Genomic DNA, 27,920 nt, shown 5'->3' on the forward strand with positions numbered 1-27,920 from the left:
GGCGTGGTGTTTATTTATTTTCCATATTATCTTGATGATATATGCATAGTTTTAACTATTGACCAGCATAATGCATTTGAGTGAGTATTGCCTCTATCTTTTGATTCTGGTCAGTAATTCCTTAGACTTATTTGTGTGCTTGGTTGCTTGATTTGGAATCCAAAAGATTAAGATGACCTGTCGTATGTCATCGTACGGTCCGCCAACAAACATTCATTTCCTCTTCAATATTGGGTATGCTTCTGTTGGGATGTTTTGGAATTTGCTCATGCTGTTATTCATGTCCATCTAGGTTATTAATCAGCAAAGGATGCCAAAAGATCTGTTGCAGAGTAGCCTCAGGCCTATTTTAGTTAACTTGGCTCATACCAAGAATCTCAGCATGCCTCTTCTGCAAGGCCTAGCTCGCCTGCTTGAGCTTTTATCCAATTGGTTTAATGTTACCTTGGGTGGCAAGTTGTTAGAACACCTTAAGAAATGGTTGGAGCCAGAAAAGCTTGCACAAAGTCAGAAGTCATGGAAGGCTGGTGAAGAACCAAAAATTGCAGCAGGTAATGCATCTAGATTTCATCTATGTATGGTGAAGAGCTACTTTTATACCTACAGAAACTCACATTCAGTTGTACTGATGATATCATGTTGATTTTTCTGCTCCGTCAGCTATTATTGAGCTTTTTCACCTGCTTCCTGTGGCTGCATCGAAGTTTCTTGATGAACTTGTAACCTTGACAATTGAATTGGAAGGAGCACTACCACCTGGACAAGTATACAGTGAGATTAACAGTCCATATCGTCTTCCACTCACTAAATTTTTAAATCGATATGCAACACTTGCTGTAGATTATTTTCTCGCCCGATTAAGTGAACCAAAATACTTCAGGCGGTAAGGTTTACTGTGATGGATAAGTTAATCTTCTGATTGCGTTGTAGAATCAGATATTGACTTGTTCTTCATCGTTCTTATTCTTTCATTTTTCGTTAAATCCAGGTGTATGTATATAATCCAATCAGATGCAGGCCAGCCCTTGAGAGATGAACTTGCAAAGTCACCACAGAAGATACTGGCAAGTGCCTTCCCTGAATTTGTACCAAGATCTGATGTTGCTATGACTCCAGGAACTTCAAGTACACCTGCTGCTGTATTAGGTGAGGAAGGCCTTGTTACTCCGCTACCTGATACTTCTACTCCGGTATCTGCCCCATCTGGTGCAACTTCAGATGCTTATTTTCAGGGACTTGCACTTATCAAAACGTTGGTCAAATTAATACCTGGCTGGTTACAGAGTAACCGTATTGTCTTTGATACGTTGGTACTTGTTTGGAAGTCACCTGCAAGAATATCTCGTTTGCATAATGAACAGGAGCTTAACTTAGTGCAAGTAAGTTTATTTCATTTTACAGAGTGATGGGATTTCTGTTCTTTTGTTGTTTTGTTAGTGGGTGAATTTTCAGATACCTCTTCTATGTATTATGTGGAACCCTGTCCTTTTGCCACTTTGAAATAATATCCAATTCATCTTAACTTGGCTCCTGATTAAATATTTTCATTTTCCTTTTTCCTTTTTTTCGTATTTAATATTCCACATTAAGTTTTTTGTTGCCATTTAGTTTATTTGTTTTTATCATGATCATTGTAATGCAGGTGAAAGAAAGCAAATGGCTTGTCAAATGCTTCCTGAATTATTTAAGGCATGATAAAACTGAAGTGAATGTACTTTTTGATATACTGTCTATCTTCCTGTTTCATAGTCGCATCGACTATACTTTTCTCAAGGAGTTCTATATCATTGAGGTATTTTACTCGTTGGATCTGAGATTCTTTTGGGAGGATTTTATGATTTATCTCCTATTTTAATTGTTCATGTGATCTGTTACTAGTGCACCAATTGTCATGCTTTCTTTCAGGTTGCAGAAGGTTATGCGCCTAACATGAAAAGAGATCTTCTCTTGCACTTTTTGAACCTTTTCCAATCAAAGCAACTTGCTCATGATCATTTGGTGGTTGTAATGCAAATGCTTATTCTCCCAATGCTTGCTCACGCCTTCCAAAACGGCCAAAGTTGGGAGGTTGTTGACCCTTCTATAATAAAAACAATTGTCGACAAACTTCTTGATCCTCCAGAAGAGGTGCTTTCTTGACTTTATCGAGAACTAATTAAAGTTGACCTATTTCATGATATATTTCCTACAATTTAATGATTGTTCCTTACATATTTAATGTATTCCAAATATTCTGCACCGCTTTTGAAGGTTTCTGCCGAGTATGATGAGCCTTTGAGAATAGAACTTTTGCAGCTCGCCACTTTGCTTCTTAAGTACCTCCAAAATGACCTTGTTCATCATAGGAAAGAGCTGATAAAATTTGGCTGGAATCATCTCAAACGTGAAGATAGTGCCAGTAAGCAGTGGGCATTTGTGAATGTTTGCCACTTCCTGGAGGCCTATCAGGCCCCAGAAAAAATTATTCTCCAGGTATGGCAGTGTAGACTTTATATCTCTTTTGATGGCTCGTATGATTATTATATCATAATGTGTATAATGAATTACCTAAGTCATTTTCTTCTCATTTTCTAAATTTCCTAAGTCAACATCAACAAGTATAGTGAACCAGGATTCTACTCTTAATCTATGGTCTCTGATGCTGTACATCATATGATGCCTGAATCGGGAGTATTTAGAACTTACCCTTTTTGGTGCTTGTGGTTCCTCCTGCCTTCTTGTCTTTCCCTATGGTAATATGAAACATGTGCAGCCTACATGCATCAACACTTATGCACACAAAATGAATGTAGAAAGCAAATGTTTCTATATTTTATAAGGATGTACTTAAATGGTATTCTGACCCATATTTCAGGTTTTTGTAGCACTTCTTAGAACTTGCCAACCAGAAAACAAAATGCTAGTCAAGCAGGCCCTTGATATACTAATGCCAGCACTACCTAGAAGGCTGCCTCTTGGAGAGTCTCGTATGCCAATTTGGATACGGTACACGAAAAAGATTCTGGTCGAGGAAGGTCACTCAATTCCTAATTTGATTCACATTTTCCAGCTCATTGTTCGCCATTCAGATCTCTTCTACAGCTGCAGAGCACAATTTGTACCGCAGATGGTTAATTCACTCAGTCGCCTTGGATTGCCATATAACACCACAGCCGAAAACAGGCGTCTTGCCATTGAACTTGCTGGATTGGTGGTTGGTTGGGAAAGGCAAAGGCAAAATGAAATGAAAGTAGTAACTGATAGCGATGTAGCCAGCCAGCACATTGATGGATTTAATCCTGGTTCTGCTGTTTCTGATCCTAAGCGATCAGTGGATGGGTCTACTTTCCCCGAAGATTCAACAAAGCGAGTAAAAGTTGAGCCTAGTCTTCAATCCCTCTGTGTCATGTCCCCAGGTGGTGCAACATCAATAACGAACATAGAAACCCCTGGATCAGCTAGCCAACCTGATGAAGAATTCAAGCCAAATGCTGCCATGGAAGAATTGATTATTAATTTTCTTATCAGGGTGAGGTTTTCTTCTGGTTCTGATATGCATGATTTTAGTTTCATTGAAGTTTCTGCTTTTTGGTTGCAATGACTAGTAAATTTTGATTTTTAAGGCTGTATACCTGTTGATGTGTTGCTTATTTGCAACTTCTCTATGAAAGTAAAAGTTATATACATTACTGTTGTACTTTCTTTGCACTGTTTTCTCATTTTAAGTTTTTGCCTATAATTGTTCTTCATTGAGTTCTTGAGTTTCTTTTAGTGTCAGTTATTGCTTCGCAGGTAACTCCAGTTGATTAGTTTTTTCATTTGATGCTAAAATCTATGGTTTGAAAATTAAAAAATCCATCTTCTCCCACTAACAGAAATCTTTTACGAACCCTCACCTATCTCATGATATTCATGTTGACAGACATGTGGTCCATGTCTTCTGACTGTATGTGAAGTATTATTCCTGAAAGCTTGCCCATGTTGAGAGCAGTTCATAGAAAGACTTCTTACGATCTTGTGGTTGGGCTACCTTTCTTTTGGTGCTTCAGTGCTATGTCTTCCATCTTAAAAAAAAATAAGAGCCTAACATAATTTTGACACATTTCTACCATTAATCTGTCTTAAGTTTTGTGATGTTTTAGTCATCATGATGTTTATTTTCTAATGTTTTAGTTGTCTTTTTGAGAACAGGTTGCCTTGGTCATTGAGCCTAAGGATAAGGAAGCAAATATAATGTACAAACAAGCTTTGGAGCTACTTTCACAAGCATTAGAAGTGTGGCCTAATGCCAATGTCAAATTCAATTATTTAGAAAAGCTGCTGAGCAGTATTCAACCATCTCAGTCAAAGGACCCTTCCACAGCTCTTGCACAGGGCTTAGATGTAATGAACAAGGTTTTGGAGAAGCAGCCACATTTGTTCATTAGAAATAACATCAATCAGATTTCTCAAGTATGTACCCCACTCTGTGTTTTACCTGTAGGTCTCACGACCAAAATTTTTGTATTCATGGTTGGTGCTATTCTGTGCATGTTTTGTCAGATTCTTGAACCCTGTTTCAAGCATAAAATGTTAGATGCTGGAAAGTCATTGTGCTCCTTGTTGAAGATGGTCTTTGTTGCTTTTCCCCTAGAAGCAGCCACTACTCCACCAGATGTTAAACTATTGTACCAGAAGGTTGACGAGCTGATACAGAAGCAGATTAATACTGTCACAGCTCCTCAAGCATCGAATGAAGATAACACTGCCAATTCAATTAGCTTTGTGCTGCTTGTCATTAAAACCTTGACAGAGGTACAGAAGAACATTGTTGATCCTAACATCCTTGTTCGTATCCTTCAACGCCTGGCACGAGATATGGGATTATCAGCAGGCTCTCATCTGAGACAAGTATGCCCCTTATTCTCTGATGCCATCCCCGTTTTCTTGTTTGTAAACCGTCTTAAATGGAGAGGTCTGATTTAAATTAGTTGTAAATCCCCCCCCCCCCCCCCCCCCCCCCTCCTTTTCTTCATGTTAACATCTTTTTCTCGACATAAATTTTTATATTTTCTTTTTGTTTTGCATGACTGCTCATTTGAGTTAATCAGACATGACCACTGATTGGAAAGGTCTTGGATCTTTTTAGTATGTATTTAGCGTATGTTCTGTTTTATATGATTTTATTTCCTACATTGCCAGTGCTACTACTAATGTTTATCAGAATATTAAATTTCTGTCCATCTGCCATTCTCCATGTTTCTCTTTCTGCAATTTTTCCATCATCTGTGTAGTTCATCGTGTTTGTATAGTAGATAGTGTTGCATGCTTGGATAAAGTGTAATCTTCCTTTTTCCAAAGTTTCATTTGTCTGTCATTTTTTATAATGATAAAAGGGATTTGGGAATACCGGTAGATTTTCTCATGAATCGTGGTGTCTACCAGTTGACTTTCATTGTGAAGATCATAATAGGTGAGATCATAAGGCTTCTTATGTGCAAGTTCAAAATTAAATGCATTGTCTTATTCACCAGAACCTTTTGATTGGATATCATCACATGCATTGTGATTTTTACTCGGTATGATTCACTTTCTTGCATGTTGAATTACATTTAGCAAACTATCATCCATATACAGGGCCAGCGAACCGATCCTGATTCTGCAGTCACTTCTTCTCGTCAAGGTGCCGATATTGGAGTAGTCATCTCTAATCTAAACTCTGTTTTGAAACTTATAAGTGAGAGGGTCATGCTTGTTCCAGAGTGCAAACGATCCATAACTCAGATATTGAATGCCTTGCTCTCGGAGAAAGGCACTGATTCTAGTGTGCTTCTTTGCATACTTGATGTGATAAAAGGGTGGATTGAAGATGACTTCAGCAAGCCAGGCACATCGGTCATGTCAAGTTCATTTCTCACTCCGAAGGAAATAGTTTCGTTTCTTCAGAAGCTTTCACAAGTTGATAAGCAAAACTTCTCCCCATGTGCTTTGGAAGAGTGGGATAGGAAATATCTACAGCTTCTTTATGGAATATGTGCTGATTCAAATAAGTAAGTATATTCTAAATTAACTTACATTATGGTTGAATCCTGGTTTTAGTAAATTATTTTGATTGGCTTCCAGATTACCCCTGTCCCTGCGTCAAGAGGTGTTTCTGAAAGTGGAAAGGCAATTCATGCTTGGTTTACGGGCAAGAGATCCAGAAATTAGGATGAAATTCTTCTCACTTTATCATGAATCTCTTCAAAAGACACTGTTCACAAGGCTGCAATACATCATCCAACTTCAGGATTGGGAAGCTTTGAGTGATGTCTTCTGGCTAAAACAAGGCCTTGATCTGCTTCTGGCAATCTTAGTTGAAGATAAACCTATTACATTGGCTCCAAACTCAGCTAGGGTGCCACCACTTGTGGTTGCAGGTCCTCTTACAGATTGTTCTGGGATGCAGGACCAGGTCCCTAATATTCCAGAAGGCTCTGAGGAAGCTCCTTTAACATTTGAAGCGCTTGTTTTCAAGCATGCAAAGTTTCTGAACGAGATGAGCAAACTCAAGGTGGCTGATCTTGTTATTCCGTTGAGAGAGCTTGCTCATACAGATGCTAATGTTGCATACCATTTGTGGGTGTTGGTATTTCCCATTGTCTGGGTGACATTAAATAAGGAGGAGCAGGTAGCACTAGCTAAACCAATGATAACTCTCCTATCAAAAGACTATCATAAGAAGCAACAAGCCAGCAGGCCAAATGTTGTGCAAGCACTCCTGGAGGGGCTTCAGTTGAGCCACCCTCAACTTCGGATGCCCAGTGAGCTGATCAAATATATCGGAAAGACTTACAATGCATGGCACATCGCATTGGCTTTGCTGGAAAGTCATGTCATGTTCATGAATGACACAAAGTGCTCTGAGTCTCTGGCTGAGCTTTATCGCTTGCTTAATGAAGAAGATATGAGGTGTGGGTTGTGGAAGAAAAGATCAATCACTGCAGAAACCAGGGCTGGGCTTTCTTTAGTTCAACATGGTTACTGGCAGCGTGCTCAAAGTCTCTTCTACCAAGCCATGGTTAAGGCCACTCAAGGCACATATAACAACACGGTACCTAAGGCTGAGATGTGTCTTTGGGAAGAGCAATGGCTTTATTGTGCTAGTCAACTTAGTCAATGGGATGCACTGGTGGACTTTGGCAAGAGTATTGAGAATTATGAAATACTACTTGACAGTCTCTGGAAGTTGCCTGATTGGGCATATATGAAGGATCATGTAATTCCGAAGGCTCAAGTAGAAGAAACTCCAAAACTTCGGTTGATTCAAGCATTTTTTGCTCTTCATGATAGAAACACAAATGGTGTGGTGGATGCTGAAAACATGGTGGGGAAAGGTGTCGATTTGGCTTTAGAACAATGGTGGCAGTTGCCAGAAATGTCTGTTCATGCGAGGATTCCTCTTTTGCAGCAATTCCAGCAGCTAGTTGAAGTTCAAGAATCAGCTAAAGTCCTTGTGGACATTGCAAATGGTAACAAACTTTCTGGTAGTTCTGTTGTTGGCGTGCATGGAAATCTTTATGCTGATCTCAAAGACATCCTTGAGACTTGGAGACTGAGAACTCCGAATGAATGGGATAATATGTGTGTTTGGTACGATTTGCTCCAATGGAGAAATGAAATGTATAATGCTGTCATAGATGCGTTCAAAGACTTTGGCACCACAAATTCACAACTTCATCACCTTGGTTATCGTGACAAAGCATGGAACGTCAATAGGCTTGCTCACATTGCTCGTAAGCAAGGCCTTTATGACGTTTGTGTGACAATACTCGAAAAGATGTATGGCCATTCCACCATGGAAGTGCAGGTAATAATAACTAAAACCAGTTTTAGATCAAGAAGGGGAAACAAAGAACTGTATCCTCTGTCACGTTCTTGGGATCTTTTCTACTAGTGCAAGTATTTGTCCTTCAATAGGCCCAGTTTGTAGAATTTTGGGATTCAAGATAAAACTTGCAATTGATTCTATTCTAGGGATAATGAATTTTTATTATGCCGGCTAAATGTAGTTATTAAGAGGGTTGTTTCTTTTCATCGTTTGGGTGGATTTTCTGGTAGCTTTTAACCATATCTAGATATGTCTAGTGGTTATATTGAGCTTACATCTCTGTTTGTCAGCTATAAAGCAGATTGTTGATAGTTTTCTACTTTACATTACCGCCTCTCCTGTCACCTCTTCCATCTTTTGCTCTTGGGGAGGGCTTGTAGAGATAGCTGTCTCATCAGTTTTCTGTTGTATGTTTACAGGAGGCCTTTGTTAAGATAAGAGAGCAGGCAAAGGCTCTTTTGGAAATGAAGGGGAGCTTACCAATGGGCTTAATCTGATCAATAGCACTAATTTAGAATATTTTCCTGTGAAAAACAAGGCAGAAATTTTCCGCCTAAAGGGGGATTTCTTGCTAAAGTTAAATGACTCTGAAAATGCCAATCTTGAGTATTCTAATGCTATCACCCTTTTCAAGAATTTGCCAAAAGGATGGATAAGTTGGGGAAATTACTGTGACATGGTACACACTTCATCTTTTCTTTTCTTTTTTTGTCCAAAGCCATTGGTGTTATTTAATAACTTTTTTCTATATACTGAACTGATATTTGATGTGAGTAGGCTTATAAAGAAACCAATGATGAAATTTGGTTAGAATATGCTGTCAGCTGCTTTCTTCAAGGTATTAAATTTGGCGTGTCTAACTCAAGAAGTCATCTAGCACGTGTTCTGTATCTTCTCAGCTTTGATACTCCCAATGAGCCTGTGGGGAAGTCATTTGATAAGTATTATGACCAAATACCCCACTGGGTTTGGCTTTCTTGGATTCCACAACTCTTACTATCCCTGCAGAGGACAGAGGCTCCTCATTGCAAACTTGTTCTACTTAAAATTGCCAGTGTCTATCCACAGGTAATGTTTTAATTTGTTATTGTACTCTACTTCATTCTGACAATGATCTTGAGATTCTCTCATCACAAATCTCAGGCTCTGTATTACTGGCTGAGAACATATTTGCTTGAACGGCGTGATGTTGCAAATAAGTCTGAATTAAATAGGGCATTGGCCCAACAAAGAATGCAGCAAGGTGTATCGGGCACTGGTGCTGCTTCTCTTGGCTTGAATGATGGAAATGCGAGAGGACAAGGTCATGGTGTGTCCTCAGCCAATCAAGTTCACCAAGGCTCTCAATCTAGTGGTGGAATTGGATCCCATGATGGTGGAAACTCTCATGGGCAGGAACCAGAACAGTCAGGTGTGGAGAGCAGTGTCCATGCAGGAAATGACCAAGCTTTGCAACAAAGTACTTCAACCATCAACGAAGGTAGTCAGAATGCATTAAGACGTAGTGGTGCTTTGGGTTTGGTAGCTTCTGCTGCTAGTGCTTTTGATGCTGCAAAGGATATAATGGAGGCTCTTAGAAGCAAGCACACAAATTTAGCCAGTGAACTTGAGGTGATGATTTCTGTTGTAGATTTATTCAGTTGATCAATTGATTTCTATTTATTTTTTGGCTCATAATTTTTTAGTCAAAATACTAATGCATTTTTCTTCAAAAAACATTATGTTAATACCACCCTCATTTAGAGAAGTAGATTTTGACAGAAGTGAAAGGGATATTTTGATTACTGCCATGGTTTATCATATGCTTATTCATTGTTATTGATGAAAGACATTGTGGAAATAGTTTTGAGTATACTTACAAAAAAGAAAATATACTGCTTTGACCATAAAAATTAAATGGTCCAAACCAAACAACTTTTGCAGATTCTGCTCACTGAAATTGGTTCAAGATTTGTAACTCTGCCAGAGGAGAGACTTCTGGCAGTGGTTAACGCGCTTCTCCACCGCTGTTACAAGTACCCAACCGCCACTACAGCAGAGGTCCCCCAATCTCTCAAGAAAGAGCTCTCTGGTGTTTGTAGGGCTTGCTTCTCAGCAGATGCTGTGAGTAAGCATGTCGATTTTGTGAGAGAATACAAGCAGGAATTTGAACGTGATCTTGATCCAGAAAGCACGACAACTTTCCCAGCCACCCTTTCTGAACTGACCGAACGATTGAAACATTGGAAAAATGTTCTCCAGAGCAATGTTGAGGACAGGTTTCCAGCTGTCTTGAAGCTGGAAGAGGAAAGCAGGGTGCTGCGTGACTTCCACGTTGTTGATGTTGAGGTTCCCGGACAGTATTTTAGCGATCAGGTAAATGTAACGGGTGTATGCATGTTTTAGTTCTCTCAGAGGGATCCCTGTTTATTTGAGGGATTTTACTATTTGTTTTTAGTTGGATATATGGAGCTGCAAATAATATATCTTTTCTCCCTGGCCATCTTTTTTTTTTTTTTTTTTTTTTTTGGGGGGGGGGGGGGGGGTGTAGAGTATATTATATTATTTTTCCCTTCACAAAAAAATAATAGTTTTATTAAAGCTGAAGTCTGCTATTATTTCGTACTGTTCTTTAGTGCTTTCTCTGCTATTCTTATAAAAAAAACCCTGCATGTACAGGAAATTGCACCTGATCATACAGTGAAGTTAGACAGGATCGGAGCTGATATACCGATTGTGCGAAGACATGGAAGTAGTTTCCGGCGTCTGACTCTAATTGGCTCTGATGGCTCTCAACGTCATTTCATTGTCCAGACATCACTGACCCCTAATGCTAGAAGTGATGAACGCATATTGCAGCTTTTCAGGGTGATGAACCAAATGTTTGATAAGCACAAGGAATCAAGACGCCGTCACATATGCATTCACACACCGATTATTATTCCTGTTTGGTCACAGGTTATAACCTTTCCTTGTATAAAAATCCGTTTTGTTTACTTTTTTATATATATTTTAATCCACGAATATGATCAACTTTGACAAGGTAGCGAAAGAGTTACTAATAAATTTGCCGTGTTTTCAGACTGGGACCTGCCAACAGAGGGTCCTAACAAGTCATGTCCCTTCTTGATTCAGTTGCTGCTTTCTAAAGCTAATGTTTTAACTGATTACTGCATGAATAGGTCCGCATGGTAGAAGATGATTTGATGTACAGCACCTTCCTTGAGGTGTATGAGAACCACTGTGCAAGGAATGACAGAGAGGCAGATCTGCCCATCACCTATTTCAAGGAGCAATTGAACCAAGCAATATCTGGCCAAATCTCCCCAGAAGCTGTAGTAGATCTTCGTCTCCAAGCTTATACTGACATAACAAGAACTCTTGTAACTGACAACATTTTCTCCCAATATATGTACAAGACTCTGCTGAGTGGCAACCATATGTGGGCTTTCAAAAAGCAATTTGCCATCCAATTGGCCCTTTCAAGTTTCATGTCTTTCATGCTACAAATTGGGGGAAGATCCCCAAACAAGATATTATTTGCCAAGAACACAGGGAAAATATTCCAGAACGATTTTCATCCTGCATATGATGCAAATGGAATGATCGAGTTCAATGAACCCGTGCCTTTCCGTCTGACAAGGAACATGCAAGCATTCTTCTCGCATTTTGGAGTGGAAGGCCTAATAGTATCTGCTATGTGTGGTGCGGCGCAGGCTGTGGTTTCACCCAAAGTGAGTTCTACTCAGAACTGTCAGTATGATAATTAAATTAAATCATTAATAACCATTTTGATTGACTTGATCTCACATTTGCCATATTGCAGCAAAGTCAGCATCTATGGCATCAATTAGCTATGTTTTTCAGGGATGAGCTGCTGTCTTGGTCTTGGAGAAGACCACTCGGCATTCCCTTGGCCCCTATTGCTGGAGGGGGCAGTACTAACCCCGTCGAATTTAAACAGAAGGTTACAACCAATGTCGAGCATGTAATAAGCCGGATTAATGGAATATCCCCACAGTGTTTCTGTGAAGAGGTAAGCCCCTGCCTCCAATTTCGCTGTGTTTGGGATTTTGTTAGGGAGGGGAGCGAGAATGAAGAGGGAAAGGAAAGGACAAGAAAAGAATATTCCCTTTCTTTGTTTTTGTGTTATGTTTTTAAAATGAAAATACACCTCTCCCCCACACTACTACCCAATTTAAAACCACCCCAAGATTATCAATTTCAACAATCCATCTCCCAAATTATCAAGAAATTGATGTCCACTCCTTTCCTCATTAGAAAGATAAATTGAACACTAGAATTTCTCAAAAAAGACAAAATGCCCTCTTAAATTAAAAAGAATATATATTTTTTGTTAAAAAATATTGTTTGAAAAAATAAAAATAGCTCTTAAAATTTTAGTATTTTAAACAATATAATTAATGTAGAAAAATTATGTCTATTGTTTTCATATTGTAATGTTTTCATATTTTTTTTTTTTTTTTTTGACTTGTAAAAAACATGTTTTCATGTTAAAAATTTGAAATTTGAAATTTGGTTAGTTTTTTTCTTTTTTGACTTGTCAAAAAATGTTTCAAACAAACAAAAAAAATGAGATTGTGTACTTTGAGGGTTGATTGTCAAAATTAATAGAGTTTATAGGAAAGTGATTGCGAGTTAGGTTGTCGTTTGAGGGGGTTTGTGTACTTTTCTCCTTATTTTTATTATTGCTAGCCGGATAAAATGAGGAAATATGATATATGCATTAGTGAGGGACTTTAGAATATTCCCCCCAAAAAAAAAAAAAAATTTGGTGATCTTCTAGATACATGGGCTTCATCTTTTTTATTAAAGCCTCTTCTGATGGATCTTTGTGTTGTTACTATCCTACAAACACAGGAGGAGAATACTGTGGACCCACCCCAGTGGGTGCAGAGGGGTGTCACTGAGCTGGTTGACGCTGCGTTGACCCCAAGGAACTTGTGCATGATGGATCCTACATGGCATCCCTGGTTTTGACTTCAATAATGGCCTATGATTATTGATTACTGGAGATGGTGTGTGCAGTCTGTTAGTATGGGGGGTCAAGGGCATCTTGTAAATATTTTTGTGTCTTATTATGTGCTTCTATTGGTATCTTATCTATTGGCACCACCATATATATGCATAATTCATATGTTTAAAATCCTTGGCTTCTTCTCACTCTCTCTCACCCACCCCACACACGCAAACGCAGAGTCTCTCTCCTCCAAAGTTTGCAGGCGGTAAGTTTTGCAGGAGAGAATCCTTTCCCTATCAAGAAAAGGAATGACAAAAATCCCTATGGGTAATGAAATTTCCTATTTTCATTGAGTTTTGATTCTCTCTCTCCTCTAATTTGAATTTTGTCCATTGGGTTTTTTGCACAAGGAAAAATAACACTTAGAATTGGAGTGTCTCTCTCCTCTAATGTGAAGATATTTTTTATTAAAAAATTAATTTTTTATGTGAATTTTATTATATTTAATTTTTTTCAAAGCTTATGGAATGAAAAAAAAAAGGAGATATATTAATTAATATGCTCCACTCTTTTGCAAAGTGACTATACGGCATTTGCATATTTTACAACTACATGTACCATTCTCTAAACGCGTATATACGTGTAGGGAAAGTCCTTTGTTTTTATTAATTGTCACACTTACAGTGTTATCTTCTACCGTCTGACATTGAACCAAAAATTCATAAATCTAATGTGACATTCGACGAAGTTGTCACTTTGGTGAAGTGAACTTTCTAAAAACATCCCCAAAATCCCAAAACAGTAAGAAAGAAAAAGTTCTAACCAAAAAATCAAGTTGAAAGGAAAACAAAGGTGTCAAGAAAGACAGCCAGCCATAGTCATAAAAAAAAAAAAAAAAAAAAAAAAAAAAAAGCACTTCAGTTATCTTCTCCTCCTTCCTCCTCCTGCACTGGAAAACGCAGGTGCTTCCCTTTTGGTGTGGGCAAGCCCTTCAACCGCAGTTTACTTGGCGAATCCTCACTACTCTTTTTCGCACACTCCTCTTCTGCTCCAACAAGCTCATCTTCACTGTCGTATACAAACCTCGTGTGTTTTCCTTCAAACTTGGGAGCAATTTTCTTCTCATTACTACCATTCACGAAAATGTTGTTAATTCCCTCACACAGTTCATCCACCAGTCCTCCATCATCTTCATCTCCTTCTTCCTGATCAATTTCATCGTCTTCCTCTTCATCATAATAGTTTTTTTCTTCTCCTTCTTCCTCATCTTCATCATGGGTACTTGCATTGACCTGGATAGACCAGACTGAAGCGTCATCATCTTCAGCGCATGACTTCTCTTTGTCATAACTTTCTCCTCCTCCCGCTTGGTAAGTAAGCCCTGAGGGACACTCGGATGAATCAGAGTTGTTTTCAGACTTCTCAGAGAAATCCAGCAGTAATGACCTCGTTATCAGAATCTTTTCGGTTTCAAGACTCTCTTGCTTCTTTCCGTCGAATATATTACTGATCACCTGCCATCGATTTTCATATAAACAATATCATAATAAAAAACAATAGAGTTTGCTGATAACAAAAAGAACCCAAATAATATTCCAGATTCTTATTTTCAAAATCTTCAAGATTATTGATCTGCCGGGAAACTTTTGGTCATATAGATGAAAGTTTGGATACATTTCTCAATTTGAGTAGACAAAAGATCACCGCTTTTTACAAACCGAAAGCCAAGTTTCAATCACATAAATGCAATCATAATATATAAGATATAATAAATGAAATTTCCAAATCTATAAGTGCATTTTGATAGGCACAGGTCGAACGAACCTGAGAAATCAATTGTTCTTCGACAACAGGAGACGGCACAGCAGAAGCCAAATCACCGTTGTTGCTAGAGAGACTTGAGATTTGGGGGGTGTTCGCCGGGGTTGGGGCAAGAAGTCCGGCCGGTGAGTTGACAAAGCCTTTGAGATGAAGAAAGGGACGGCTTTCCAGCGAGATCTTCGAAAGCTCAGCCTCTTCTTCCACCCTCTGCAAGAGGGTCTTGACCTGACCCCTAAGTAAGGCCTCTCCCGTCCCAGGCGTTTTGTTATTGGCTCGGCTGCTCCTTTGCTTGGCTGTGGCTGATGATGGGGTCTCCAAGCTCCCCATCGCAAGCCCAACTATCGGAGAGTCATTAGTTATATCAATCAGCGCCGACCGATCTTCTTGTTGTTTCACTTTTCTTTGCCTCGATTTTGAGAGACCCATTTCAGAATCTTCAATCTTCCCTGAAAAAACCATCGAAACAAGAAAGATCAATCTATGGTCATTCACAAACATACAAAACAAGATATTTTTCTTTGAAGAACCACCCATTTAACTAATCAAGAAACGGAGCAAACCCATTCTTTTTCTGTCTACGTAGATTTGAAGAAAAGAAAAAGAAAGAGAGAATCACTCACTTGAGATGGGAATGCCGCTGCTATTGTTGTCGTTGTTTACATGAGAAGCCAAAGCCTGGGACCTTGTGACTCTTCTGGTTGATGATGGGGTCTCCATTGGATTTGTATCAAGAAAAGAGTCTCCGGAGAACTGACTAATTTTTTGCCCTGATTCGACCGGAAAGGTCAGAGATCGGAAAAGGAACAGAATAGAGAAAGAACGGAAGAAAACTGGATTCAAAAAGAACGATGAAAAATTGATGTCTTTGAAGCAAAAGGTATTTGGGTGCTTATAAAGAGGTTTGGCAACGGGGTTTAAACGCTAAGATGACCGTTGGAGCCTGCAAAAAGGAAGCGTCGATCCGCGATTGCGAAAAAACTAGCCGTTGTGAATTTTTTTTTTTTTTTTTTTTAATTTTAGTGAAATTGCCTCTCCGGTTTCTGGTTTTACGGTTCTCTCGTTTAGGCAATATCATATCATTTGATAAAAGCAAAAAGAATATTAACAATTAATCGAGAGAGAAAAAAATATATAAAAAGTAATTAATCCAGGAATTAGTTGTCCAATGACCAATTATAGGAATTCTATAATGTCATTTATCAGCAATATTTTTCAAACTTACAATTAGATGCTCAAGGAACCGATTTAGTAATGTTATATTTATGAGCAATATATATTATATCTTTTAAGGAATATTATTTGTATAGTCGTAAAGTATTAAAGTGTGTAAGCATCGTATACTTATTTTAAAAAGAGTTATTCTACTCATCATTCTTACACCATACACATGTTAAGGAAAAAAAATAAAAAGATAAAAAATAAAAACAAATGTGTTGTAAGATGATGAGTAGAATTTTTCTTTTAAAATGGTAGACATATCTAACACCCGCATGAAATACTCATTTTTTAATAGAAAATGATAGTATAACTCCCAAATATGTCCACTTGTATAATTTAATCTTTTTTCTTAATTGTTAATGAAGTAATTATTAATAAATTTGTATTTTCTTTTTTTTGTAATGGTTAAAAATGTTTAAAAGAAAAATAAAAGACAAAAAATTCATTTGCGTTGGTGTGCATATTTGGGGTGCATGTTTGGTGTGCACCCTAGCATTGTCATTTTTTAATAGTCATTTTTTTAAAGAGACCGGCCTGTCAAAAACTTACACATTTTATAACTATATCTAATATTACTAATATTTTAATATCGTGTATAAAGTTCTATTTAACTTAGAATCTACTCATACAACATTTGATAATGACATTAATCTGAAAAGTTGAGTGCTGCCTAAGTGATCAATGACTAATCTAATTATTTTTTTGTCCATCCATATTCAAAGTTAAAACATTAATCTCAATGAGTGCAGAATATTGGGTGCCTAAAGTGTATTTTTTTTTCAAAATTCATTTTGTAGTTTACCCATTCTTTAAGAAGCAAAACTATTTAGATCCTACCACGTTGCTTATTTTCTCAGAAGTTTTGGCCAAGTAGTCCTTGTCCTATGTGATATTTAGGTCACGTTCGGATAATAAGATTATATGAGGTAATTTTAAATAAAAATTAAAAGTTGAATAAAATATTGTTAGAATATTTTTTTTAATATTTTTTTTTAGAATTTAAAAAATTTAAATTGTTTATTATATTTTGTATGAAAATTTGAGAAAGTTGTAATGATGAAATGAGTTAAAATGAGATGAGATGAAATATTTTCACTATCTAAACGGGGCCTAGGATGTTGTGCAATTTTGTTTGAGTCGAGCTATTCTGGGTGCAGAGTAGCCCACTCACTTTGACCGCTAGTTGCTTTTGTAACTTGTTTTTTTTAATTTTTCTATTCACATTTTTTAATATATTTAAATATTTTTAAGAAATAAAAAAATACACCAATACACTTAAAATCACTTCCGTAATCATTAAGTAAAAAAAAATTCCGAGCCGTCTGGTAGAGCGGTAAGAATTGGTAGGCAAAATAGTTTTTTCCATTTTATTTTAAACAAAATAATCATTTGTTAACCTTTTTACCGAAAACACATATTAGTTTCAAAGATTTTCACATTGCAACCTTATTTTTTTAAAAAATAATGGTTTTAAAAAAAATTAAATAAGACTTTGTATAATAAAATATAATTTATATTTAATTTTTTTTAAAATTGTTGAAAACCAAGAAAGAGGCCAGCCGTAGTGGCTGTGACCGACTCTATCCAACTCATGGGTGTCCAATTTTCTTTTTCTTTTTTTTTTAAATATTTTTAAATACAAATATTTACTATTTATTAAAAAATTAATTTAATATTTTTTTTTAATATTAAAAGAAGGGAAAAAAATTGATCCCGGGCAGAGAGAGGCATTGATGGGACATAAGAAGATGTACCGTTCCTTTAATTCATTTCGCCATTTTTATTGCCAAGAGAGAGAACACTTTTTTGGGAGAATTTTGTGAGAAGATTGGCACGGATATGTTTTGCGTAAATTGTCAAGATCCTTTGAATGCAACATCTTGATTTCTTATTATGAGAATTAAGGATCAAATTCTTCCTTTCAAGTTAAAAGAAAAAAAAAATCGCATAAATTACAAGCGAAAAGGTATGACTTATTAATAAAATATAGATTTTTTTACATTTGTTTTTTTATAAAATTATGCGCAAAATTTATCTATTTAAAAGTTATACAAATCATTTATCTTTTATAACAAGGGGCAAAGAAACTGATAAGAGAGAGTGTTCACCGCACTTAAGGAAGACGAACTCATCATATATATTCACATCTGTTTTTAAGGTCTTCTCATGTATGAAACTGTCTAGTTTTTCTGTTAACACTGATAGAAGTAAAAATTAACAGACGGATAAGTGATATTTCTCGAAAATAAATTTATAAATTTACGTAATTTGATGAGATGCATCGTATTTAACTTTTTAGTAATAATAATTTTATAATCTAACGTATCACATTAAATTACATTAATTTGTGAGATTATTTTTATGAATTTTCTTTATAAATAAAACATTTATCTTAAAAAAATTATATTTATATTTTTTTAAAGAAAATTGTCATCATTAATTCATCAGAGAAACTTACATATATGACCGGATATATTCTGGAATATCCTCATATCAAACATGACATGATGAATCAAAATAATGCATTTGGAGCTCCACCAATACATTATTTCCTTTTGTGACTAGTTTGATTTTCACTATTGCTGATACTCTTGACAGATAAACGTCTAAGATACAACAGTTTCTGCCTAAATAGAGACTTAACCTCACCCTTCCTAGAAATCCTAGAAAGAGAAGACTCAATCTCTACAGACAAACGTCTGAGAGAAGAACTATTTTTTATTTTATTTTAATTAACAATAAAGAAACAAAAAAAAATAGTAAGATAGATGCAAAAAATGATGGATTATAGTTTGGACCAATTCCGATAGACTTCAGAACCTGTGATGACCTGTGAAGGCAACACACTTGTCTCTTTTCAGCCACAAAGGTCAGATCTGAAAGGTCTGTTGGTGGTGAGTCCAGTGATTTAGAATGTGTGTCGAGAAGAGCTGTCGGAAGAGGTGGCGTGTGAGGACTACGCGTAAATGTGGGTGGTGCGTGAAAACCACATGTGGTGATTTTCGCAAAACCACCACTTTCCTCTAAACGATTTTCGACCTATAAATCTACTTGTGCTGCACGTGTCTCTTGAAAGTTGCAAGAAAGTTGTAGAGCTGTCTTTTTAGACCTCGAAGAAAGCAAAATAAAACTAATGAAAAGAAATCTTAATAAACAAGGTTGGTAAATGGAGGAAGGTGAAATGGCCCCCTTCACCGAGAATAGAACTCCAAGAAGTAGAGAGAGAAGTTCCAAGAGAGAATGTTCAGAAAGAGAATGTGGAGAGAGAGAACAGAGAAGAGAAAATGTGAGGGAAAGTTGATTGAATCATTTCATGCGTATTACTACTTTTCCTTCTGTATTTATAGTCGAACAATTAGTCAAACGACACCGTTTTGTGCCTTATTTACAGAATAGTATTTCCCACTAATGCAAACGACACTGTTCTATTTAATCATATTAAACCCAAACGACAATGCAACCTCACCACGACCAGCCGTATTCCCAATCTTCTAACTAAAAAAACTACCATTTCATCCTTATTTCTGCTGCTGCACATGATGCCTCCCACGAGCCTTCAACAATCCAGCTCTACTGCTGCAAACAAATCCTTGTGTTGCTATCACTCTGGACCCTTACAAAAGGAGGGAGGAGGGGGAGGAAGTCGAGGCCACCTCCCCTCCGGCAAAAATCAAATCCTTAATTTTTTAAGAGAGAGAGAGGGGGGAAGAAGGTGCATAGGGTTTTTTTCTCTAAAACTAAACTATATGTGTATTTAATTCAATACCAAATCATTTATATTTTGTAATAAAGAAAAATTACACAGGTTCTTTTTTTTTTTTTTTACATAGGTTCTAAATCTAAGTAGCCCATAGCATAAGGACTGTTGGGCCAAAATTTCTTGCATTTTATATATCGTAATGATTAAATTTTAATAAAGATATAAACATTAATTCTTATCTCAAATTGGGGATGTTAAGTGACAACATTTCACTAATAAAATGTGATTTTAAAAAAAGAAAAAGAAAAAGAAAAAGAAAACAACAAAAACTTTACCACGTCTACATTCTCTTTCATCCTTAGAAACATTCCATATACATATACAGTTAGGAGTGTCAAATCGTGTTAACGGATTGTGTTCATGTCGTGTCAAGACGTGCATATTATACTATATAGGTCAACCCTAACCCGACCCGTTAAACTTATCGTGTCAAAATCTCAAAGCCTAACACGACCTATTAACATAACGGATCGTGTCGTGTCAACCCGTTTTGACCCGTTTATGTAAATAGATTGAACAGATCCAAAATTAACCCGTTTGATCTAGTTAAGTTTAGCATATTTTTATATAAATGTTAAAATCACAATATCTATAAAAAAATATAAAATTAACCGTAAGTCCAAAATTACAATCTAAACAATAAAAATATCGAAATTAAAATCCCAACAATTTTATTTTTTAGGTATAAGGGTATAATTGTAATTTTAACTTTCATAATGGGTCATAATAGGTTATAACAGGTCAAAACTGGTTGACCCGTTATTAACCCGTTAAGCAATCGTGTATTAACGGGTCAACCCGTTTTGACCCGAACCCGTTAAGGCTAAACCCTAACCCGCTTTTATCGTGTTGTGTTCATGTTGAGTTAACGGGTCGTGTCACATATTGCCACCCCTATATACAGTAATATAGTTCCACACATAATTTTCTTTCGTATATACCAAAATTTTCTTTCGTATAGTTCCACTCATTATCTCCACACAACACATATTACATTTATTTTTTTATTTTTTTTTATTTTATTCTTCCTAAACTAATTGAGTTCTTCTACTCATCATCCATATATGATATACCACACAATAGTAAGAGATAAAAACAAAAAATAATATATGGTGTGTAATTTGTGGGGATAATGAGTTGAGTTTTTCTTTATAAAAATGTGCGTACTATCAAGAAAACGCGAATTTTTTTTACACTTTTTTAAAGTGGAGTCCGCTATTTTATAAAGGATTTATGTGAGAGTTGTGCATTTGGAGCTTGTCTATATCATTTCTCTTGTTACAAATATTTGGCCATTGTCAATAAAATATATTTATTAGCAAACGTATGACACTAATAAAAGATTTCAACATATATTATGTTTTGCCATTTAAATTAATGCGGTTGGGTTCTAGATAGTTTATTTTGACGGTGCAATAATTAATAAACTTACAAATAAAATTATTTCATACAAACTCATTGAAGTGTTTTTATGGGCAAGAAAGAGGGCGAAAAGTTAAGTCCGGAATATTGAACCATCTCGTACTCAGGCATGACTTTTCTTTTATTGAAAAATTTTTCTCATCAGTTATTATTTATCATTTCATACTCCACATCTCATAAAAAATACTCATATACTCTATAAAAAATACACTCATATTCTATGAAAAATTATAGATGTAAGGTGTATGATGTGAACAATTGCTAATTTATACAAAACTCATTATATATGTCATATTTGAGGATAATCTTCGAGCCATCTTGGAACCAGGTGTACATTTTTTTTTCTTTTTGCCAAATAAAGCAAGTATAATAGTCTAATTTAGCTTCTCACAAGATTTAAGATCCATTTGGAAATACAACTGTTTTAAGGTATTCTCAGATATTTTCAAATATTTCATTTCAAAACATTACTTAAACATAAAATATTTTTCAATTTTAAATTTTAAATTTTTTCATCTAATTATTACCTAATCATTTTTCAAATTTTGAAACAAAATACAAAAAAAAAACAATTTTTTGTAATTTTCAAAAAAAAGATTATATTAAAAAATTATATTCAAATAATTTTTTAATTTTATAATATTTTTATTCAACTTTTTTTCTTTCATTTTTCGAAACCTAATAAAAGATTTTAACTAAAACTATTTTACTACTATTTACGAACATTCTGAAATATTTTTAGTATCCAAACAAGCCACACATAATATTCAACTGCTTGAGTAATAGTCATTAATGTGTACGAAGTATTTAATTGTTAATTAGTTGAAATATGAACCCCAACTACTTTGATGCACTACTTAGTTGATTAAAGATATAATTAAAAAAATAATACTTATCCGATTACAAAGTCATCTTCAAAGCTTGTAAAAAAAGGGTCGGTGGTCACATGCATCTCACTAATCTAAACTCAGCTGATAACAGTTAGGTGAATACCACGTGGAGATGCATGCATATATGCTACTTTGGATTATATCGCACAGTCAAAACAAAGAATAAAAAACTATAAATTATATCATATTTTACACCAAAAGTGTATCTTAATATTTAATCAACCTAAATGTCATTGAATTAAATGTTTATCCGTAGCAATTTTTTTAATAACTTTTTGCTCAAATAATTATTTACAGTACAAAGAGAGATAGATGCATGAGTATTTAAATTTTATTATTATCTAAACTGTTGAACTTAATTACATTTTTTACAACTATATATATATATATATATATTGATGGAGTATTTAAATTTTATTATATTTAAAATGTTGGAATTTACATTATTTATGGGTGTATGCATGTCTTTTTTTTTTTTTAAATAGATAAGTGTAAAGAAATAAAAAGCTATTCTACTTAATATAATGCACTTTCTTAACTAAAACAGAGGTGGCCCCACAGTCTAATTATGGCCGTATTTGAGTTTTAAGTAACTGGAAAAAAAGAAAGAAAAAAAAGTAATCAATAACAGTACTAATCTGATAAAGAAAAATCAGAATATAAATTAAGAGCGATAATTTATTACCCATCTCCTTTTTGCTTACGCATTGTTTCTATTTGGGTCAGCAATAGCTCTTAATGCATAAAAATCCTCAAATTGCCTCAAGGTTTATAATCAATAGTCTGAACAAAGCATTAATGGAAGTAAATTTTCTCTTTCATTTCAACAAAAATACCACCTGGGCCTCCATCAATGTAGTCAAAAGCTCATTCAATTTCAGAATTTTTCCTCCAAATTCTAAATACGTAGGACTACACATTTCCAATAGAGCTTATAGGAGAAAATTCCTTGTAGAATTAATGGAGAAAGTCTAAAATAAGCTCCATGGTTAGAAATAAAAAATTCTCTCTCAAGCTACTAAAACAGTTCTCATAAGAGCAGTTGCAAGCTCTATCCCTTCTTATGTTATGTCCTCCACTCTTATCCCAAAGACAATGTGAGGGAAGGCCCGCTTCCGAAGCCTGGGCCCAAGTAGGAAAGCCAAGGACTAGGGTGAGAGGGTCGGAAAGTCAAGTAAGCGCAGGACCGGTCTATCCGGGCCTGTCAATTCAGGGTCCGGGAGGATCGAGGTCTGCAAATTAGCAAATCAAATTATTGGGCAGGGTGGGCAACACATCATCATGCCCCCGAGTCCCAGGCACGAGCCAACCCAGATCGATGTCAGGAAATTCGACGCGCAGTGGAGCGTCCCACGAGCCAAGAACGGCTCACCCGCAATCTAACATCTCCTGGCATGACAGAGAAATGGTGGCCGCGCAGACGTAGGACAATAGACAAGGCGCAATCCCCCGTTAGGCCGCAGACTAGCCCCCACTAAGGCGACAGAGACTGGGTGGTGGCAGGCCTGGCATCTGACACGCCACGATCTCTCTCGACTAAAAGGCCCGACTCAGGTATAAATAGGAATAACCTTCTTACGGGAGGACCTCGATTCAATTTACGTAACTCTTATTTTGCATTGTGTTTTCCTTCTCCAAAAGAGCAATCTACTGATTTAGGCATCGGGAGTGATCTCGAAGGCCACGGGAGCCTCACTTTCTTCTTAGTTGTAGGTACCTGGGAGCTTGGGCTTTGCGGAACTATTTGGGCTGCAAAACACGACATCAACAGACAATAACAAAGAATTTGGATTCTCTTTTCCGAAGATTCTGGTGAGGCTTTGAAGACAAAAAAAAAAAAAAAAAAAAAGAAATTCACCCCAAAATCTTGGAAGTCCATTTGTCTTCCTAAATCCATGGAAGGTCTTGGCATCAGAAACATGTCTTCTTTCAATTCTGCTTTGGTCACAAAATACGTCTGGTCTCTCCTCAATGTACCAACAAGCCTTTGGAAGGAAGTCATTACCAAAAAATACCTTGGAACTCAATCTTTCCTGGAAGTTCCTTCTAAAGCTTTTGACTCTCAATTCTGGAAAAGTTTGCTTAAGCAAAAAGACTTCTTGCGATCTAGCGTATTCTATCAGATTATTAATGGCATTTCTACTAAGGTTTGGATTGATCATTGGGTTTCTACCATGTCCAACCTCATCCCGGATGCAAATCCCAATTACAATCTAGAGCTTGATTTTAATACGTCCGTCTCTAAACTCATTCTTGAAGAACCAAGACGATGGAATGTTCTTCTCCTCAATACCCTCTTCTTAGAACACTCATTAAGAGAAATCCAAAAATACCTCTAGCCAATCATAATTTCCAGGATGTTCAAGACAATATCAATTGGATTCATCACTCCTCTAGACAATTTTCAGTCAAATCAGCATATGTTGTGCTTGTCAATGTAAACAATCTTTTCAATCTCAATAATCAGTCTCCTAACTGGAAGAGTTTATGGAAACTGAAAGTGCAGGATAGATTGAAATTATTTTTTTGGAAAATAAGTCACAATATCCTTCCCACCAAAGCAAAGATCAACAATGTAATCCATCTTGAGGAAGATCAAATTCTTTGCCCGTTATGCAACACTGAATGAGAAGACATTCCTCACCTTTTTCTTAACTGCATTTATTCTAGAGTTCTATGGAGACATTCTAAATGGTCGATCGACATCACCTCTTTTTCAAGACAACCTTTCTTTGTCTGGATAAAAAACATTCTTAATCCCTTAGTTGTCCTTAAAATTCTTGAAGAAGACTAGCATTCCTTCCAACTTTTTGCCACCATAGTTATGGATAGCCTCTGGTTCTTCGAAGCAAAAAAGTCCACAACCAGATTCCTTCATCCCCATCACCATTGTCTTTTGTAGAGTCTGTTCTCTCCATTTTCTAACATCACATAGCAGCTTGAGCTAATGTTAATGATCATGAATTAAAGATAGCACCCAGACATCCAGATGGTTATTTCCTAATCAGATTCGATGTGGTCGTAAGGGACCAAGGGTCAATAATAGCAGCTCTATGTTGGAATGACTCAGGAAAACTTATCTATGTCATTACTGACTTCATTCGCAGTGTAAGTCCAAACTTAGGAGAAGCAAAAGCAGCTTTGATAGCAATTACTGAAGCAAAGCGATTGAGCTTGCAAAAAATATTACTTGAAGGGGACTCAAGTTCCTTCATAGAGGCAATATCCAATTCTACTGTTCAAGATTGGATCATGGTTCCAACCATCAATGATACAAAATATCATCTCCTATTTTTCAAAGAATTGGGGGTTAGGAAAATACATCATTCCATGAATTGATGCGGGCACTATTTGGTGCAATGGGCAGTGGCGACACAAGCCTATGACAATATCCCATTAATCCAAAATCTACCCTCCTTGTTGAATTTTCATAGTGGAAAAGATCCACCTCTTTTACATGTATAATTAAGTTCTTTTCTTAAAACAGTTCCTGATGTATTGGCTTTATTTATATATGAAAAGTAGTCAACTTGCTCCAAAAAAAAAAAAATAGAGAGATAATTTATTCAAAATGAGGGATAACTTTTTTTTTTTTTTTTTTAAGGTAGAACAAACTACATTCATTCATAATGAGACATTATAATTTTGACCTGAGACACAGAATACAAGCCAACTACTACTTTTAAGGCTTCTCAATATACAAATTTTTTTGTGACTAACATGGTCTAATCCATTGTTGTAACTCTCTACAAATAAACTATCTGAGATACATCACTTTGTCCTAAGACAGATTTAACAAATCTCATATTATGTCTTAAGACAGAATTAAACAACCCCACACTCTGTCTAAGATGGAGTGGAGGACACACTCAATGGAAAAAAAAATACAAGAGACTATGTGTTTTTTTTTAACCTAAAACAAAAGAAATAATAGAAAATGTAAAAGATACATGGGAAAATAGCGATTTACAGCTTAGAAAGCTGTAAATCCGCATATTCAACCTTAAAGGAAATAAAAAAATGCAGACACCGAGACTGTGGTGGCGCGTCCCCAGGAAGTAATGCGGAACGTCAAGTCTGAAAAAACCGATGGCCCTAGTCCTAGAAAAGCCGCGCGTGGTAGCGATAGAGCTCTCCTTGCAGTGGCGCGTAGATGTCACACCCCCACTTTGGGCCGCACGTGTGGCTCACGCACCGCTCCATTCGACGAGATTCTTCGTCCGTCTGAAGGATCGGCACCTTGGAAATCTTACAGTGGGGCACGTGGTAGTAGCTTGGCTCCGGAGAACAACAGATATGCATTTTGCCCTACTGTAAATGAAAAAGTAAACAAAACCAAAAAAATAAAAGAAAAACTAGAGAGAAAAGGGAGGAAGGATGAGGGAGGAAGGGAAGAGGGAGGGAGGAGCCAAAGCTCCATCCCCCTCCCCTGGTCTGAGTTTTTTTAGGGGGGCTATGTAGAAAGAAAAAAGAGAGGAGAGATAACTCTCTCCATTAGTAAAATATCAATTTCTCATCTTAAATGTATGGTCTACCGCTTGATATTTTGAGGGAAGACTGCTTGCAATAAATGTTTGATCTACATATAAATCTCATACATAAAGTTTATACACTAACGTGGTTTAATGTGATCTATCAAATTGTAAAACAAATCTAACGTAGTATTACATTACGCCATGTCAGTGTGTAAACTTCGTTCTGTAAGATTCTTGTGTGGCCTAACACTTATCAATCATTCATGGTTGTTGATGTATTTTTTCGACATGATTGGAGCCTAACACTACTTGGACACGAAGATTTATGTGATCCAGCATAAAAACCTACATCCATAGATCATCTGGGGCAAAATTCACTATATATGTTTGAAATTTTACAGTCTCGATCTCATGGAGGATTTGGTTTCCCTCTTTCATGTCACCTTGTTATGGCTTCTACAAATTTGTCCTTTGTTAATTGTCTGTTTCCCTTAAAAATGGAGGGTTGGGTTTCTCTTTTCAAGTTACCTATAAATGTTTTTAGTTGTCTATGTATTCGAATATATATAAATATATATATATATATAATATTTCTAGTTATTGTTTTGCCCCAAAATTTCTAAGGAAAAAAAAAACTAATGCATCTATATATACTGATTTGGAATGTGAGATGTTGTAAAGAATAGTCATTAGACCTCTATATTGTAAAGAATCTTGAAATTTGAAAATTAAAACCCTCAAGATCGCAAAATTTAAAAAACAATATAACCTCTATCTTGATGTTCTGTCATGGGGTATTTTAAGAAGATAATAAAATATACTTTTGTCCATGCTCTGCCTATTTTGATGGGACCTCAAAAGCTAATATATGTCCTGGACTTTGCTATACACCAGTCACTATTTACCTCCACACTCCACACCTGACAACTTTTTCTTTCTTTTTTTATAGGGTGTAGGGTGTGAGATAATAAAGAGTGGCTGATGGGAAGATTAATTCATATGTCCCATTTCCGTTTGGGTTTTTACAGAAATTTGCTAAATACCTTCTTTTAAATATCCAAATCTATATTTGAGTTCAAGAAAATATAAGCATTTCAAAATTAGTAGAATTTTAATCTTGTTGATGTTATTAATGTATGGATGCATGAAGTCGAAGATGAGTAACAAAGCAAATGCGGAAATGTTACATGAGACAAATAACAATAATAACAACAATAACAATAATAATAATAATACAGTTGTTCTATTATCAAGTTGGTGTATAGAACGCACCATCAATATCACTTAAATTATAAGATTTGATTTATGTGATTTGAATTTTAAAACTTATCTTTTAAATTAGATTATACCTTATAAACATTTTATCTTATGTAATCTACGTACTGATCTGATAATAATATTTTTCATAATAATAATATAAATTGTTAATGTTGTGTTTCGTAAGCTTTTAGGCCAGGTTCTAGCAACTAGGGTCTTCAAAGCTAGGCCTGCAAAACGAAGAAGAAAGGAGCTGGGAGAGGTCGGCCTTGGCCAGGGAGTCTCTGAT

The 27,920-nt window shown here is 36.0% G+C and overlaps 2 protein-coding genes across 2 annotated transcripts in view; one reads left to right on the forward strand and one right to left on the reverse strand.

Moving 5' to 3' along the window:
- LOC121259175 (transformation/transcription domain-associated protein-like) overlaps positions 1–22,294 on the forward strand; it is a 44,841-nt gene extending 22,547 nt beyond the window's left edge. Inside the window, 21 exon segments of the mRNA XM_041160681.1 lie at positions 293–551; positions 661–883; positions 989–1,379; positions 1,643–1,792; positions 1,906–2,127; positions 2,251–2,472; positions 2,855–3,508; positions 4,171–4,431; positions 4,522–4,869; positions 5,596–6,008; positions 6,082–7,807; positions 8,248–8,290; positions 8,293–8,507; positions 8,606–8,896; positions 8,972–9,439; positions 9,752–10,183; positions 10,487–10,765; positions 10,990–11,541; positions 11,634–11,843; positions 12,689–12,850; positions 22,276–22,294. Coding sequence (XP_041016615.1) covers positions 293–551; positions 661–883; positions 989–1,379; positions 1,643–1,792; positions 1,906–2,127; positions 2,251–2,472; positions 2,855–3,508; positions 4,171–4,431; positions 4,522–4,869; positions 5,596–6,008; positions 6,082–7,807; positions 8,248–8,290; positions 8,293–8,507; positions 8,606–8,896; positions 8,972–9,439; positions 9,752–10,183; positions 10,487–10,765; positions 10,990–11,541; positions 11,634–11,843; positions 12,689–12,808 — 7,479 coding nt within the window. The 3' untranslated portion in view covers positions 12,809–12,850; positions 22,276–22,294.
- On the reverse strand, positions 13,490–15,476 carry LOC121259176 (bromodomain adjacent to zinc finger domain protein 2B-like). The gene is made up of 3 exons (XM_041160682.1): positions 15,230–15,476; positions 14,613–15,055; positions 13,490–14,302 (listed from the first exon to the last, which is right to left on the reverse strand). The coding sequence occupies exons 1-3, from the start codon at positions 15,324–15,326 to the stop codon at positions 13,706–13,708; spliced, it is 1,137 nt and encodes a 378-aa protein (XP_041016616.1). The 5' UTR covers positions 15,327–15,476; the 3' UTR covers positions 13,490–13,705.
- Positions 22,295–27,920: the final 5,626 nt, after the last annotated feature.

Source organism: Juglans microcarpa x Juglans regia, chromosome 4D, assembly GCF_004785595.1.
Source record: "Juglans microcarpa x Juglans regia isolate MS1-56 chromosome 4D, Jm3101_v1.0, whole genome shotgun sequence".
Classification (NCBI taxonomy): Eukaryota; Viridiplantae; Streptophyta; class Magnoliopsida; order Fagales; family Juglandaceae; genus Juglans; species Juglans microcarpa x Juglans regia.

Excerpts from the sequence above, each read along its gene's own strand:
- LOC121259176 (XM_041160682.1), bottom strand. The coding sequence starts at position 15,326 with ATGGAGACCCCATCATCAACCAGAAGAGTCACAAGGTCCCAGGCTTTG. Across the intron at positions 15,056-15,229 it reads CAGCGGCATTCCCATCTCAA|GGAAGATTGAAGATTCTGAA; the intron begins GTGAGTGATTCT and ends TGGTTTTTTCAG. Across the intron at positions 14,303-14,612 it reads AAGAACAATTGATTTCTCAG|GTGATCAGTAATATATTCGA; the intron begins GTTCGTTCGACC and ends AATCGATGGCAG.